Source organism: Nycticebus coucang, chromosome 16 (assembly GCF_027406575.1).
Source record: "Nycticebus coucang isolate mNycCou1 chromosome 16, mNycCou1.pri, whole genome shotgun sequence".
Classification (NCBI taxonomy): Eukaryota; Metazoa; Chordata; class Mammalia; order Primates; family Lorisidae; genus Nycticebus; species Nycticebus coucang.
This window is the reverse complement of record NC_069795.1, coordinates 87,670,190-87,686,777: the sequence shown is the minus strand read 5'-3', so window position 1 is coordinate 87,686,777 and position 16,588 is coordinate 87,670,190. Positions and strand designations below refer to the sequence as shown.

Genomic DNA, 16,588 nt, shown 5'->3' with positions numbered 1-16,588 from the left:
CTGCTCGGGAGGCTGAGGCAAGAGAATCACTTAAGCCCAGGAGTTGGAGGTTGCTGTGAGCTGTGTGAGGCCACGGCACTCTACCGAGGGCCATAAGGTGAGACTCTGTCTCTACAAAAAAAAAAAAAACTATCAGGCTAAAAACCCACTTTGCCCACATTTTGAAGAGTTTGTTTGCCTTGCGAACAGCGTCTGTGCAGCAGCTTGTCTGGCGGTCTGATGGTCTGTCCTGCAGGACTCCTTGCAGAGTGACGTCCTTATGTCTGCCCTCTTCTGGAAGGCAGTGCGGTGCTGGGGAGCTCTGGAGAGCTTGGGCGGGCTGCAGACAAAGTCTGGCTGGAGGTGCTTTGCAGCGGGGGACCTTTGGCCAGTTCTTGGACCTTTCTGAGTCCCAGGTCCCTCATCTGTAGAAACTGGCCTAGTGAGTTCACCTCTGGGGTTGTTGGGGGAAATGCAGTGAGACAGTTATGGTCCTGGCCCTTCAGAGTTTCCATTGCTGGGTAACTCTCTTCCCCCTCCTCAGCCTTAACTCCCATTAGAACCATCTGGGAAGCTTCTAGAAGTCTTGATGCCCATCCCGCACCTCAGACCAAATAAATTAGAAGCTCTGCTGTGGGATCCATCATTAGTATGCATGTATAAAAGTACTCTGGGTAATTATAATGTGCAGCTAAGACTGAGAAGCACTTTAGAAGGACATTAGATAAAAAGTCCCAAGAAATTAGTGAGGGTCCATTGGTACCTGTCACACCTGTTCCCTGGAGAGCTGGTTGTATCTACTCCCCGGCTAGGAAACACCACCAAGGCAGGCTAAGAACTTGTAAGGCAGCTGGGAATGTCTCTGCATGTCAGAGCAGCTAAAGTGATAGTACCTGACCCATGACAACACTAACTGAGAGCCTCAGCTCTCAAGTCTCTCCTACAATTCTACAGAACTTCTAAGAAGTATTCACCCAGGTACTCCAAATTGCAGAAGGAAGGGAGTATGGACTCTGGGGGTTGTGGGGCACAGCCTGCATGCTATAAGCACAATGTTAAAAAACACATGAAATATTTGCATAATACGATTCACGTTTGTTATTAAATGAGAATAAATGTTTTAAATTACTTAGCAATTAAGCTGCTTAACACCCCACTCCCCAGAATGGGTTTGGTAAAATGATTGCTACAGAAGATGTGCCATCTTTGGTCTGTAGGTCCTCACCTCTGCCTTGCATTCCTGGGGATTTAAAGAAACAAACAAACTTGGTTTGTTGATCAATTTACCATCTAACTGGTCACATTGAATTTTCTCTGAGATTATTATTATTCCCATTTTTCAGGGGAAAAAAATTAGGGTTTGGAGAAGCTGACTGACTGGCCCTAGGTTCTGGTGCTGGTAAGTGGCCAGATAGGGACACATAGCCAGGTCTTCCCCTCCAAGTCCAGAGTCATCTTCCCAACACCACCTTGCCTTCTCAGTTTTCTCTAGGATCTGAATAATGGTGAAGGTTCAGAAGGGTCTGGGATCTGAATAATGGTCCTTGCAGGTTCAGAAGGTGGTGAACGTTCCCTGCCAGACCCTCAGTGGCTGCACTCTGTTCTTGGTGTGGCAGGTGGCCAGAGTGCAGGCTTGGGGCCTGAGCCCAGGAGGCGCACCATGTGTCCCAGTGAACGGCGTGGACGTGGAATTGGGTGCGTATGGGATGGTGTAGAAGGAGCAGATGAGAAGCCGTGCTGAGTCCACGGGCATGCCGACGAGTCTGAGGAGGAACCTCTCTTTCTCTCAGTTGTCCGAGAGTTGGGCACCCCTCCTACTTGCTAACCATCTCCTGACTCAGGTTCTTCAATGGAACGTTCTCTCCGCAGGAAGGCTAAGTGCTCTTCCTCTGCTGATTTTTTATTTCCAGTCTGGGAGAGTGGTGCCACCCGATGGAATTTTTTATTTCCAGATTGGGTGAATGGTGCCACCCGATGGCCAAGTTAGAAACCTGAGAGCCATTCCCTGCCTTTCCCCCTCTCTTCCTCTGCAACCCCATCTCCAAGTCCTGGTGGTGGTTCCTCCAAATTGCCTCTCAAACTCTCCCTCATTTTCTCTACCTTGGCCAATGACTGGCATGGCCTGGGGGACACTCAGCACCGATCATGTGAAGCAGGTGTGTGGCCGCCACCCCAGGTGGGTTCTGGTGCAGGCTGCCTTTTGCCTCAACTATTGGAAGGGCTTCCCCCTCTGATTTCTTTCCTCTGTCACATTTGGAGGGATTAACCTGATTTGCAAACTCAGTCACAGCTTCATGTGCTTGATTGCATAGGAACTGCCTGTCCCACTCCACAGCTGGCCTCACAAGCCTTTCTCCAGGCTAGGTCCCCCCATGTCCTGAGCACATCTCCAGCCACTCACTTTCCTTTAAGCGTCCTCTGTCCCAGCCCTGCCAAACTCAGGATGGATCCCAGAGAGCCACATCTCCGGGCCTTCACACATGGGGCTTTTTCTACCTGGGGTGCCTTGTCCCCCATGTCTCAGGAAGCCCTCCTGATTTGTGTCCAAGATGCGACTCAAATGCCACCTCCTTTGAGAAACTTTCCCTGGCTTCTCTTTTGTGCCCCACTGTGTGCTCCACATAGCCCTTGCCGTAGCACCTCACTGCTTTGCACTTTGCTCGCTTGCCAGTCTCTCCCCTGGACAGCACAGCTCTTGAGCAGCCTGGGGACCACCCCTTATAACCTGCGTGCTCCCTAGCTCGGTGGTAGGTACCAGGGTCATGCTGAATGGACTGACGGATGGACAGGATGGTTTAAGGGTGGTCCTCCAGGCAGGGAAGGGCCTGGATAAGGCTCCCATAGCCCCTTCCTGCCAAGGAGCCTGTAGTGATGAGCTTGTTGCCCGATGCAGCATGCAGCAGAACAAGGCAATAGTGGTCACCAACCTCGCCGCTCCTTTTGGCTTTTGAGTACGTTTTGACACATCCTGGAATGTTTTTGGATACACAGCGTTCATGGACAGTGTATTTACAGTCTGAAAAGAGAAAAAGAATAAGGAAGGTGCTTGTGAGTGACCACCTAGGAGACGTCCGGCCACATCTCCACCCCAGCCAAGGCCTGTACCTCCCTCTGGATGGCAGTGAGGGGCAGGGGAGGTAGATGCAGCCAGCCCTCGCCTCGTGGGAATTCTAACAGTCCTCGTTATTCCTTGAGGAGAGAGATGCTGGGCATTTCCAGTCTTGCTTCTCACCTCTCACCACCTTTCTCCGTGGGCAGTGGACACAGCAGGACACATCCCCAGAAAGGCTCTGCCACAAGGGATGCTGGCGAGTGGACGGGAAGGCCGGGGGGACTTTGAGGTTAGGCAGGAACAGGCCTGCTCTCTGGTCTGCCACTGTGACAATCCACACTAATCTAAATTGCTTCATCTCTCTGAAATTCAGGGTTTTCCGTAAAATGGGAATAAAATGGCCTCTCTCTCTCTCTCTGCAGGGATTTTGCAGCATTAAATGAGATAGTTTATATAAACCACCACGTGTCTGGGTCAAAGTAGATACTCCACAAATTATGGTGGTGACTGTTGTTACTACTATCACACAAAGAGGAGTGGCTCAGAGCCTACAACTTAATAGGAATGAGACCGGGTTTGTGAGATGTGGGTGGGAGCTGGATTTGAACAGGTGCCGGAGAGACTGGTGGGGCCCTTCCTTAGCCTGCTGGTGCTTGCTCTGGAGGGCAAAGGCCCGGCTCTGCCAAAGTGGCTGAGTTGCTCGCTGCCTTTCACTCAGGGCATGTCAGGTGAATCTCTTGACCTGGACCACAGCCGAGGGGCCTCCCTGAGCAGCAGCTACCAGCCGCCAGTGGGTTCAGGCTGAGCGCTTGCCCTTGGCATCACCAGGTAATTGGCAGGCTCTTTGTGCTCCTGTGTTTGAGCCCCTGCAAAGCCTTCTCGTCCCAGCCCCTCCCCTCCCCTCCTGATCTCAGTGTCCCCTTCTTTCCTATATCACCCCTCTCCCTCCTTCCCCTGTGTTTCTTTCTTCTGTTCTCCTTTCCTGTTTCCCTTTCTCCTTTTTCTCTTATCACTTGGTTTTTTTCTCCTTTCCCCTCTGACTTTACTAAATGCATTATAAAGTGAAACAAATGTATAGTTTAAATTCTCATTGCATTACAGAATATAAATCATGTTCATTAATTTAAAAAAAGCTGGCTGGGCACAGTGGCTCACGCCTGTAATCCTAGCATTCTGGGAGGCCAAGGCGGGTGGATAGCTTGAGCTCATGAGTTTAAAACCAGCCTGAGCAAAAGAGTGAGACCCCATCTCTACTAAAAATAGAAAAGAAAAAGAAAGAAAGAAAGAAAACTGAGGCAGGAAGATTGCTTGAGCCCAAGAGTTGGAGGTTCCTGTGAACTGTGATGCCACAGCACTCCACCCAGAGTGACAGCTTGAGACTCTGTCTCAACAACAACAACAAAAATCAAAAAACAAAAATCTACCCCCCAAAACAAAATCATGTTCCTCTGAACACACCTGGAGTACACATTGACTCAAAAAAACAACTAAAATTAGCATAAGATATGTTTTTAATGATGTGTGAATTTTAAGAGTTTTGTCTAAGGGGTCAATGGTCCATGACAGGACTCCATTTGACTTGGTTAAAGTAAAAACAGGACATAGAGGCCTTTATTCCCTGCTGTTGGAACTACATGGATGCCTCTCAGGCTAGGAAGCAGAAATGCCTAGAACAGCGGTTCTCAACCTTCCTAATGCCGCAACCCTTTAATACAGTTCCTCATGTTGTGGTGACCCCAACCATAAAATTATTTTCGTTGCTTCTTCATAACTGTAGTTTTGCTACTGTTACGAATCGTAATATAATATCTGATATGCGGGATGTATTTAGGTGACCCTTGTGAACGGGTCGTTAGACTCCCAAAGGGGTGGTGACCCACAGGTTGAGAATCCTTGGCTTAGAACCTCCCTGGACTGGCTTAACCAATGCAGAACAAGATAGCGCCTGGGGGAAAGGGGTTCTCAGGGCAGTTACTCACAAGTGCAGCACAGGCCTTGCTTCCGGACGCCCATCAGCATGATGTGGCAGAAGCTGCAGTAGGTCGGTTTCTTGAAATGCTTCATGGTCCAGACGTGCCTCCCATCCCCCTTGGAGCCCTGCAGGCATAGGGGGGATGAGACCCTGAGCTGGCAGCCCCTCACCAGGGAAGGCCAGGCTGCCTTTCACACGTCCTTCCCTTTTCTAAATATGACCTGCTTCTCATATTTGGAAGACAAGTAACTCTTATTTTTTTCCTGTTTTATATACAAATCAAAATAAACTTCTTTGTGTGTGTTTTTAAAAATTATCAAATATTAAAAGCAAGGAACACTCTGTGGGGGTATGTACGTGTAAGGTAAAATAACCTCTGTTACATGCCTGGCAAAGGTGTAAATGGAACAACAGTCCTTTCTCTCCCTCTTCCCTTATCAATCTACAGCATCTTTTCAACTTAAGATCCTTTTAAGCCGGGCGTTGTGGCGGGCGCCTGTAGTCCCAGCTACTCGGGAGGCTGAGGCAAGAGAATCGCCTAAGCCCAGGAGTTGGAGGTTGCTGTGAGCTGTGTGAGGCCAGGGCACTCTACCGAGGGCCATAAAGTGAGACTCTGTCTCTACAAAAAAAAAAGATCCTTTTAAATGTTTACAACCTTTGACTTACAAATTTCTCTTCTTGGACTCCTAAAGAAATCCTAACGAAATAATTTTTAAAAGATAGATGAGCATTTTTGTGTTCTGTTAGACACTCAACCCAGCATTATTTAAAATAAGGAAAAACAGGGGTGGTACCTGTTTTTCAGTGGGTAGGGCACCAGCCCCATATACCGAGGGTGGTGGGTTCAAACCCAGTCCTGGCCAAACTGCAACAAAAAGATAGCCGGGCCTTGTGGGGGGGGCTCCTGTAGTCCCACCTACTCGGGAGGCTGAGGTAAGAGAATCACCTAAGCCCAGAGTTGGAGGTTGCTGTGAGCTATGATGCCAGGGCAATAAAGTGAGACTGTATCTACCAAAAAAAAAAAAAAAAAAGAAATATCCTAAAGGTCTCGAAAAAAAAGAAATATCCTTGAAATATCCTAAAGGTCTCGAAATTACCAAAAGGTTTATTGTGGTACATCCATATGACTTCATATTAGGTGGCAATCAAAACCATATTTATGAGAATAATCTAATGGCATGGGAATTGCTCCTGATAGAATGCTAAGTGAAAAAAGCATTGTGCAAATTTGACAATATGTTCAGATCTCAGTTTTATATAACAAGATCTTTGTTGGGAAGACATTTTACTACTTGTTAAAGAGGTTAGCTATGGCTGGCAGCATTGTGGATTTATTTTATTCTATAATTTCTCCTTTCTTCTGTATGTTCTAATTTTTCTACAATGAATATGTGCTAGTGTCATATCAACAAGAGACAGTTCTGTAAAAACAATGTACTCCTACCAACTGTCTGTGCACAGATAAAATATAAAAAGACAGTGACAGAGACAGGGTCACACCGTTTCCTCCTGATCTAGCTCTGAAGTGAAGTTCTCACTCAACAGGGACGCCAAGCCTCACACACATTCGCACATCTCCCCTGGAACGCCACATCCCCCATGTCCCCGTAGGGCAGTACTGCCTGACTGGAGGCTGTGGCCTCAGAGATGTTTCTCCTGGACTTTGCTATACTTGGCCCTTTCCCACAGGCTCCTTCCTGGTTTTGAGCAGTAAAACTACCATTGCAAGGTGATGAGGGGACACGGACTTGGTCAAGGACATAAAGTCCAGTGTGCCTGACTCAAATTCAGTTCCTACTTCGGAGGCACCTCTGCCTTTGGCCTGGTCACTGCGGTCAGCCCTGGTCTCGCACCCAGGTCCAGCTGTGATCTCCAGAAGAGCCCGCATTCTTTTCCAAATGCTGGTCTCTTCCTCTAGGTCAGGTTAAGCTCTTTTCTTTGCATTATCTCAAAACCCTGCTTCTTCCAAGACGTGACTTTTATAAAACTAAAACCCTTTTATCTGAGGGTTTAGTACATAAATTCCACTTTGGTAAATAGCTTCACAAATTAATAATGCTTCATCAAAAGACTGATTGATTCATTCATCTGACAAACATCTACCTCAAGGGATTTTCATAAGAATGAAATGAGATCGTGTAAGGGAAGCCCCTGAATTCAGTGCCTAACACATTATCAATTAAAATGTATTAAGTTCTTACTCTGTACCAGATGTGGGGCCACAAAAATAACTAGAGTATTTATTTACATGTAAGGATGTGGATGTATTCCTATTTTAGAATGAGAAACAGAGATTCAGAGAATTTATATAACTAGCCCAAGAGCTCACAGATAATGAACAACTAAGTCAGATTGGGGGCTCTTGCTGGCCCCAGACCTCATGCTCCTTCCATCCCAGGCCCAAGTCTTCCTATATGGACAGATGAGAAATTACAGCCCTCTTAAAGAGACACAGCTTCTTCACCATAGCCCAGAGGACTATCCTTTTATCTGAAAATACAAGCTAAGTCAATTAGTGAACCACCCCTTTCTCAGGTACTATTTTTATTATAAACTCAAAATAAGAAGTAAATAGACCATGACAGAATAAAGTGACATTTCTGCTTGGGTTATAGCACCATCATGTGGCTCTTTCCTTTCTGCACAATGGAGGCTGCAGAACGTGGGTGTAACTTTCATTACCCAGGCCAGGTTTTCAACTGCTGCTACAATTTCACCAAGGGACAGATAGTTCTGCATACATCCTATTCAGAGATTCCCCAGACTTTTCAGTGGTTGTAAGTGAATTTTGGAAAAACCAAAGAAACAGTAGAACTTTTAAGAGATTGATGGGGGCTTTCTCCAAAACCCCAATGGTAAATGTTAAAAACGTATTTAGTACATATTTAAAAATAAATGCATAAACCCTTTGATTAATAAAAACTAAATTTGCATTTCCTTTTCGTTTGCCACTTTCCTGATGTAAATTGCAGTTTTCTACCAGGCTGATTTTGCATCTGTGGAAGACACTGGAGAGAATGTTGAGGGACTAGACGTGGAGCTTCTTAGCAGGGAATTATTGAGTGAGGAGGTGATGTTACTGAATATGTGGTGGCCTCTGGTACTAATTTGGTGTTCGTCCTTGTACAATTTCCTTTACCCCTCTGGGCCCTCAGTTTGTGACATGAAGGGGATAGAGTCACGCCAGGGATCACAAAGGTCTTTGTGATCACAAAGTTTTTCCAGTTCTGACTTTCTGGGTTCTAAGGAATAAGATGGGAGTTGTACAGATTCCGGTTCCCTGATTTCCACTTAGTACTTGGGAAGAACTGGACATTTTGTGACATGATTGCAGAATTCTTAGTTCTTGGGTTTTGGAAATAAAGGCTTAGCTTTAGTCCTGAATTGCAGAACTGCCAGATGCAAATGTCACAGGCAACAGGCGAGAGACTGGCCCAGCTGCACTTCCTGCTCTGCCCCTCTCCATGACACTTCTGTAATCTCAGAGTTGTCAGGGAACCTGTGTGACTATCTGGGTAAATGCTTAATGCCACCATTTATGCTTCTGCCAGTCTAGTCTTTCTTAGCTTGTGTATGGAAGTTGGTTCACATGTAAATAAGCAGAAAATGCAGTAACTGAGTGGCTCAGACACAGGCACACGTACCCACTGATTTCACATCTAGCGTTTACACGTATCCCTACTCTGATCAAACTGGGAGATTTCCCCAACATTCCCTGAACTTTCTTTCATTTCAGTTTTTGATCAAGCTGTTCTCCCAGCCACAAAATTTCTCTACTATCACGTTCTGCCAGCCAAGTCATATCCATCCTTGAAAGCTAGATCAAAATTTCTTCTAGGTCTTTCCAAAACCTGATCTTTATTCTCAAGAATGGAATATCAAAATCTCAAATGTTCTTCAGCGATAAGTCTAACACCCTCCAAGGTTCCTTCCCACTGGGCTAACTCCCACTGTCAGGTGTAGGGAGGTTAGAAGGTGAAGCATCTTGGAGTCAGGAACAGATCCTGCTGCCTCCTTTTGCTCCTTAGGCTCAGAACTTCAGTTTTTCATCTGTATAAGCTGGGATAAAAATACTTACTTCATCTAGTTGTTTTGATTTTTAAATAATCATTCATGTAAGATCCCCCCAACAGATCAGTATTTTTTTCTTCCTCCCTTCTCTCCCTCATTTCTTCCTTCTCTTCCTTTTTTCTCTCCTTTCCCAGTTCTCTCAGGATTTTTAAACTTAATTTGTTGAAAACATGGAGTTCTTCTTTGAAGTTTTTTTTTTTCTGCCCTTTGCCTGGTTGAGTGTAAGTTTCTTGCAGGCAAATAGTGTATCTGTTCTCTCACAGCAGGCAGAACTGTATTTTTTATTTATTAATAATTTAGTAAATGTCTAAATGTCTGTTGAATGAATGAATATATTTTAAACACTAGTAGTTACAAAGAGGGATGAGAATTGAGAGGACTTCTGGGCTGGCCTAGAATGCAGGTGTGTCCATTGGGAAGTCTGGGCAGAGGCCAGGGAGACATATAGATATTACCAGGGAGCCACTGTTTCTGAATGGCAAGAATCTCTGAACTCCAGCTTTGACTTACAGAGTCATCCATGCCCAGGAGGACCAGCAATGGGATGGTGGTCATCCCTCCATGGACCCATTCCTGTAGGGACACAAATCCATCCCGGTCATAGTCCATCGTGTGCAACATCTCTTTCAATATCTGTGGGGTCCAAAGAACAACAATTGTCCGTTTTCAATGTCGACTCTTCTACTTCCCTTTCACTCTCTGCTTTCTCTTCTGTCTTGTATTATTCAGTTTGTGTTTTGCCCCTTTTCCTGTCTTGTTAAGAGCAGGGAGGGAGCAGATGTGAATGTGGAGGCCATGCTTCTAAGTCCAGCTCTGCCTTGGGCCTTGGGCTGGTCATCCTAACTCTCTGGGTTCTGGTTTGCTCATCAGTAAAAATGGGTATGATATGGTTAGGTTATATTTGCAGTACTGTTGTGAGGATTAGATAAAATGAATATGCATTGTCTAGAAACAACCTAAATGCCCATCAGCTCAGGAATGGGTTAACCCTCTGTGGTATATGTGGACCATGGAATACTATTCAGCTATAAAAAGATGGTGACTTCACATCTTTTATGTTAACCTGGATGGAGTTAAAACACATTCTTCTCAGTAAACTATCACATAAATACCCAATGTACTTAATACTAATATGAAGCTAGTAGATGATCTAATTCACACCCACAGAGGAGGAAAAAGTCATTTCAATTCAAGTTGGGGAGGAGGGAAACAAGTGAAGGGGAAAGGGGGTTTGGGGTGCTCCCAGCGAATGGGCACAATGTAGGAGTGTGTGGTACACCTCCGGGTGTAGGACATAGCTACAAGGGGACTCTACCTAACAAAAGCAAATATTGTGATTTGGTTGTTTGGCCCCTCACATTAACCTGAAATAAAAATAATACATATAAATTATCTAATATATAATACCTGAATATAGAAGCCCCCCAATGTAATTATTATTATTATCTGGTGATTTAGAAAAAGCTCTCAAATTCTCCCTAGGTCTAAATTCTTTGATATGTGCATTCTGGTGAAAAGTTTAGGAGGATTATTTTTCTCCATTGTCCCTGCTGCCTACATTTTCCCTAGCAGAGAAGTGGGAGGGGACCCCAGAGAAGCTGCCTGTGAGAAGATGACGCTGGGACCCCCTGCATGGTGAGCATTCGCATCTACACCCTGAGTGTGACCCATCCGTGTCTGAGAAGCTAACCCCTCAGTTGCCCCAACCTTATGGACACTCACAGGCCTGAGTTCTGTGGGATCCCACTCCAGGTACTGGGCGACATGCAGCATTTGGTTGACAATGAGATCCATCTCCTAGAAGGTATCAGGGGAGAGAATGTCAAGGAGAGACAACACAAGATGTATCATCAAGAGCAAAACTCCAACTCAAACCCAGGGGGAGGATGGGCAGGGCAGAGCATGAAAAGAAGCTCGTGCAATACTTTGGCATTTCAGGAGAGCTCACTGGGTGTTTTTGCCTTGACCACAAAGCTCAGTGGACACAAGCATGAGGATGGCTAAGTCAGAGGGATGCAGAAAATCTGCTGAACACTGACCTTCTGGATCCCCCTGGACACACTTTCCTTCCCATATTCTGTACATCAACTTGGAAACTGTGGGAAGCCCTCCTCTTTTATCCTTTGCGATTATAGTTCTACAAACTTACAAACCAAGAAGTCTCTTCTCCCCTTCCTGTCACTCCCCTTCTCCACAGTGTTAGCAACTTGGGATCCTTATACCCCCTTAGGGGTCCGTTTCCCTTGGATGGAGGGTATTAGCCCTAGCTCAGGCACAGTGAGTTAGATTCCTTCTGGCATGTGCTCTGTTTCCTTTGATCCATGGTCTAGCCCTGAGCCCAGCTGTCCATGAACAGGAGATTCATGAAGGATGCATTTGCCTGATCAGTGAGCTTTTTAGTACCATGGCCAGGTGATTGGTGGGTTCTCACCTAAGGTGCACAATGTGAAGGTGTTTAGCACACCTCTGGGTGAAGGCTCACCTACAGCTTGAACTTTACCTTAGAAATAAAAACAATGTAACCTAAACATTTGTACCCTCATATAGATCTGAAATTAAAAAAGAGAAATAATACAATATATAGGAAGGGTTGTATAATGAAGATGTTCCCCACAGCATTATTTATAATCAGGCAATGTAAAAGCAAATTAAATGCTCAAAAATATGAGAATGAAGGCGGCGCCTGTGGCTCAAGGAGTAGGGCGCTGGTCCCATATGCCGGAGGTGGTGGGTTCAAACCCAGCCCTGGCCAAAAACCACAAAAAAAAAAGAAAAAAAAAATATGAGAATGATTACATTAAAAATAAAAACTCACAGACTTGTTGGATGCTAAAGAGTCAGTGTACTGAGAGCCCCATTGAAACACACAGGGCTGAGGAGGCCTGTGGTGTCAAAGTGAACATCACTGGGCAACATCTGAGATGTTCACAGTGAGATTGCTTTGAAAGGACACGTAGGTGGATTGCAACAAGATTGGAAAATGTTACCCCCACGAGATAGAATTCTGGGTCAAAACAAACAAGCTAAAACCCAACAGGGACTTTAAAAACTACATTTCATTTAAATTAAAAAGTAATCTATTGCAAAAGTATAGGATGGGATGGTAGATGAGGGCAGAAAGGTGGGGACTGGGCTTGGCAGCACTTCCAGAGGAAAAGAGCTTATGAATCTAGTTGAGTCCAAGATTCAGTGAAAAAATGTGATTCAGGAACTGAGAATTAGACTCAGTCTTGGGCTATGTAAACAGAAGCAGTGGGCAGGTTTCAGGAAGAACTAGTACCCCAAAGGTCTACTCTGGTTATGCCACAGTGGGCTATTGTGGGTTCTGTTCTGTGCCACATTTTTAGAACAACATTGACCAACTAGAGCTTGTCCAGAGTGGATATTTAAGCCTGCCTTATGAGACCCAGTGCAGGAACTGGGGAATTTCTGCTTGGAGACTTTAGGGGAGATGTGATAACATCTTCAAATTCTTGAAGGCCTGTCATGTACAATTATTATTCCACTTGTCCTGGTTGGGTGCAGAGGACAGAAGGAAGCCCAGAGATATGGGGAAGGAAGGAGTTGAGGGTTGGCTTATGTTGGACTCCCTGCTGGGGTGAGCAGAAGCAGCTTTGTTTTGAAAATCCTTCCCTGGCAAACAGAGAGGAGACTTGCGTGCGGGAAGGAAGCCTGTCTAAGAGTGGAATGGTTGTCTCAGGTGGTGGGCGACCTCTCCATTTCTGGGAGAACTCCAAAAGAGCCTAGGAGTTTGTCTATGCAGGATTCTGGGTGGGAAGTTAAATCGTGTAACTGTTTTGCTATTTTGAGATTTGCTTTGGTCCACCCATGCTACCAGTGGAATGCAACCCCTTCTCAACCTCTCACAAGGTTCCGCCTTGTGCAAGGTCACCACCATTTCATGCCTCGATTATTTCAATAGATTTCTAACTGGTGTCCTCGTTTGCATCTTTACAGTCTAACCTGCCCAGTAGTTAGAATGATTCTGTTAAAATGTGAGTCAATCATGTCACTTCTTTGCTCAAAGCCTTCAATGCTTTTCCATTTCTCTGGAGTAAAGGATAAGCCCTTTTAATCCCCCTATAAGGCTTACTATGCTTTGTAAGCTCCCCACCTGCCTTTTCCATAACTTCTCTGATCTCATCTACTGTTGCTTCCTCATTCTGACCTTGTCCATGTGCTCATTCTGCTCTGTTCACATTGACTCTTGTAATCCTCTAGCACCCCAGGCACCCCTCAGGGCCTGTGCGCTCCCTGTTCCCTCTCCTAGAAGGCTCTTTCCTCAGCTGTCCCTTGTCTGACCATGACATACTCCCTCCCCTCCTTCAAGTCTGTTCAGATGCCCGTCCGTGGCCTTGGCTGTCCTAGCTGAAGCCACAACTCCTTCCAATGCTTCCTTTCCTCCTTTATTTTCCTTCTTGGTACCCAGTTCCTAACTCCTATTTTACTATGCCATTTAGCATCTATGGTGGGGCTGGAATGAAAGCCTCAGGAGGGCATGGAGTGCTGACAGTTGACTCTGCTGGTGTACCACCCGTGCTTAGGGGTGTCCAACCTGTGGCGCATGGGCCACATGAGGATTATGTGAGGACTTTTTGCTTATCTGTGGTAGCATATATCACAAAAATTATGAATAGACCTTTTTTATTTTCTCATCAGCTTTTGTTAGTGTTTGTGTATTTAATGTATGGCCCAAGACAACTTGTCTTCTTCCCATGTGGTGCAGAGAAGCCAAAAGGCTAGGCCACCTCGATAGACACTCAGTAAATATGTGTTGACCAAATGTTGAGATTCTGTGATTCTCTGCTGGTTCCTTCGAAGGAGACAACCCACAGCATTGCCATCTGGCTGGGGGGATCCTGTAAAGGCGCCCAGTGGTTTTGAGGAGATGGAGATGATTCAGTTGGTCTAGTGGAGGGGACTTGTTCCCTTTCCTCTCTCCTCTAATCTGACTCAGACTCATGCAGGTCAACCTCAGGCCTGTCCCATTAATGAGCCCTGTCTCTGACATTGCCAGTGATGACCACGGGCCTCTCTGACCGTGTTTACCTTCTCCTTTACATTCCCCCTCTCACTCCATGAGCCCTGACTATTCCTGAATTGCTGGGGGTGAGCCTCAGGCTTTCCCAGGTGCAACGGGATGGGGTCATGTACTCAAAGCAGACAGACCAGACTCTTGGGCTTGTGCCCTGGAGTATGAGAAGAGACCAAGGTGACGCCAGAGCACACCACCACTGACCCGTGACCTCCTTCCCCTTGCCCTTCTCCTTGCTCTTTTTGTCTTCTTCACAGTCCTCCCCTTGGCCCCGAGCCTCCAGCAGGAAACTGCAAGGGTGTTGGTGACTGATGGGGGCGTTAAGCTGGATGAAAAACTAAAGCACCTCCCCATTCTGAGATTTTATGCTCCTGGGCTTCTGGAATGAAAAGGCAAGTTGGCATTCACTGTCTGCAAGGCTCTTTAAAAACAGGAGGTAGAGGGCAGATTTCTGCAGCCAGTATTAAGGTATTGCTATTCGTACAAAGATGTAGCTGCAAATGTTCGGATTCCTCCTCCCTCTGTTCCCCACTCCCTACCCTTTCTCAGACCTAGAAGGGATATTTAGAGTTAGAGCTTACCGCTTGGTCCAGGAGACCGTTCTCATCTGAATCATAGAGACGGAACATAACTGCAAGAAACAGAGGTAAGGTTTGAAGTGTCCTCCAGAAAGCAGGGATGGCTGAGGTTTTGATGCTGCCAAGGTTTTAGATCAGTCCTGGCCATTGCTGCCTGGTGCAGTCAGCTCACCCTCCCTCTAAGCACAGAGTTGGACTTCCTTACAGAGAAGGTGGGAGAAGGGAGGAGGTCCTGGCTTTTGGACCTGTCTAAACAATAATTCTGTGGTTGATGAGATCCACATCACACGTAGGATTCCCTGGAGAGCATGCACACTTCTCAGCATCCCTAGCACACAACTCAAAGCAAGTGCCCAGTGGGTGGGGGAACAGGAGTGCCAGAATTACAGATGGGGCTTTGCTTCGATTGTATAGAAAGAGCATGGCGTCAAGCAGATTTAAATCCTGACCCTGCCCTACCATTTCTGGGGTGTTCAACAGGTTATTTAATTTCTTTGGGCTCAGTTTCCTTATCTATGAAATGGAGATTATGGTAGTTTCTTAGTATGAGAATTAATGTATAAATGATATGTCAAATTCACAGTGCTTGGATTGTAGAAAGCACTCAACAGATGTATATATAGCATTTAGTATGTACAGGATACTGACCTATGCACTTTATCATTACCATTTAATCTTTCATAATGTTATGAGGTAGTTTCTACTATAGAAGCTGTTATTATTATTATTATTATTATTATTTTCCGAAGTGTCAATATGCTGTTCAGAAACATCTTCAGTCCTGTTCTACCTGCAGGGAGGTGATATAGGATAGGGAAGATCTGGGAGAGAAATTTGGGCAAAGGACAAAATCTTCATTTATGGGACCTAAAAACCTTTATTTCATTCAACCAAAAGACAAAGATCGTGTCTGCGGTCTCAGAGGCAAGCAGGGTAGGCAGCACAGAGAAACGGTTCTCTGTTTTCCTTCTGTTCTTTACAACCCCACATCATGCCTCCTTTTTCTGTGGATCCTCCACCCACTGGCCCTTCCCTGATGCACCCACCGGATCTCTCAGCACGTGCCCACCTTGTCACATGGCTCCTGCTGAGTTGCCCTCACGTTGTCACTTCCTTCTGGATGCTTTACTATCTCTGCACCTTGTGGTTTTCAGGGGGATACTGCTGGTTGGAGTCTAAGCTCTCTAGAAGTAGGAGCTTCTGATTCTTTGTGACTGCTCAGGATGTCAGAAGCACTCAGCATATGCTGATGACTCACCAAACAGATGGTTGAACGACATAAAGAGGGACAGACATTTCCTACTAGCATCATTCCAGGGCTCTGGGCCTAGACAGATCTCTAACGCTGAGTTCTCTCTGGCACTGTCTGAGCAATACAGCTAGGAAGGCCTGAGTAAGAACACTATTTCTTAGAAGTGCCACCTAGAACAACTTTATAAACCTTTATAAACCTGATTTCTTATGTATAAAATGAGAATAATCCTATCATTGGGGTTACTGTGAGGTTAACATGAGATAAAGTATTTAAAGTTCTTAGCAAACAAAAGGTTTTTGATGATGAGAGTTATTATTATTATTATAGCATTGGCAATAGGTGGGGTTTCAGGCTATTATTTCAAACAAACAAACAAAACAAAACAAAAGAAAGTCTTTTTTTTTTTTTTGAGACAGAGTCTCACTAAGTCACCCTCGGTAGAGTGCTGTGGCATCACAGCTCACAGCAACCTCAGACTCCTGTGCTTAAGCAATTCTCTTGCCTCAGCCTCCCAAGTAGCTAGGACTACAGGCACCCACCACAACGCCCTGCTATTTTTGTTGTTGTTGTTGTTGTTTAGCAGGCCCAGGCTGGGTTCGAGCCCACCAGCATGTGGCTGGCGCCATCACCACTGAGCTACGGGCAC

At 45.7% G+C, this 16,588-nt stretch overlaps 1 protein-coding gene across 2 annotated transcripts in view; it reads right to left on the bottom strand.

Annotated features, from left to right (window-relative positions):
• The window catches only part of DGKG (diacylglycerol kinase gamma), a 224,144-nt gene that overhangs the window by 119,128 nt on the left and 88,428 nt on the right, over window positions 1-16,588 (bottom strand). For both annotated transcript variants that reach the window (XM_053565639.1, XM_053565638.1), the window contains exons 7-11: window positions 14,691-14,740; window positions 10,797-10,871; window positions 9,585-9,707; window positions 5,011-5,128; window positions 2,907-2,995 (exon numbers count right to left, since the gene is read on the bottom strand). In XM_053565639.1, coding sequence (XP_053421614.1) covers window positions 2,907-2,995; window positions 5,011-5,128; window positions 9,585-9,707; window positions 10,797-10,871; window positions 14,691-14,740 — 455 coding nt within the window. The remainder of the gene's footprint in view (window positions 1-2,906; window positions 2,996-5,010; window positions 5,129-9,584; window positions 9,708-10,796; window positions 10,872-14,690; window positions 14,741-16,588) is intronic.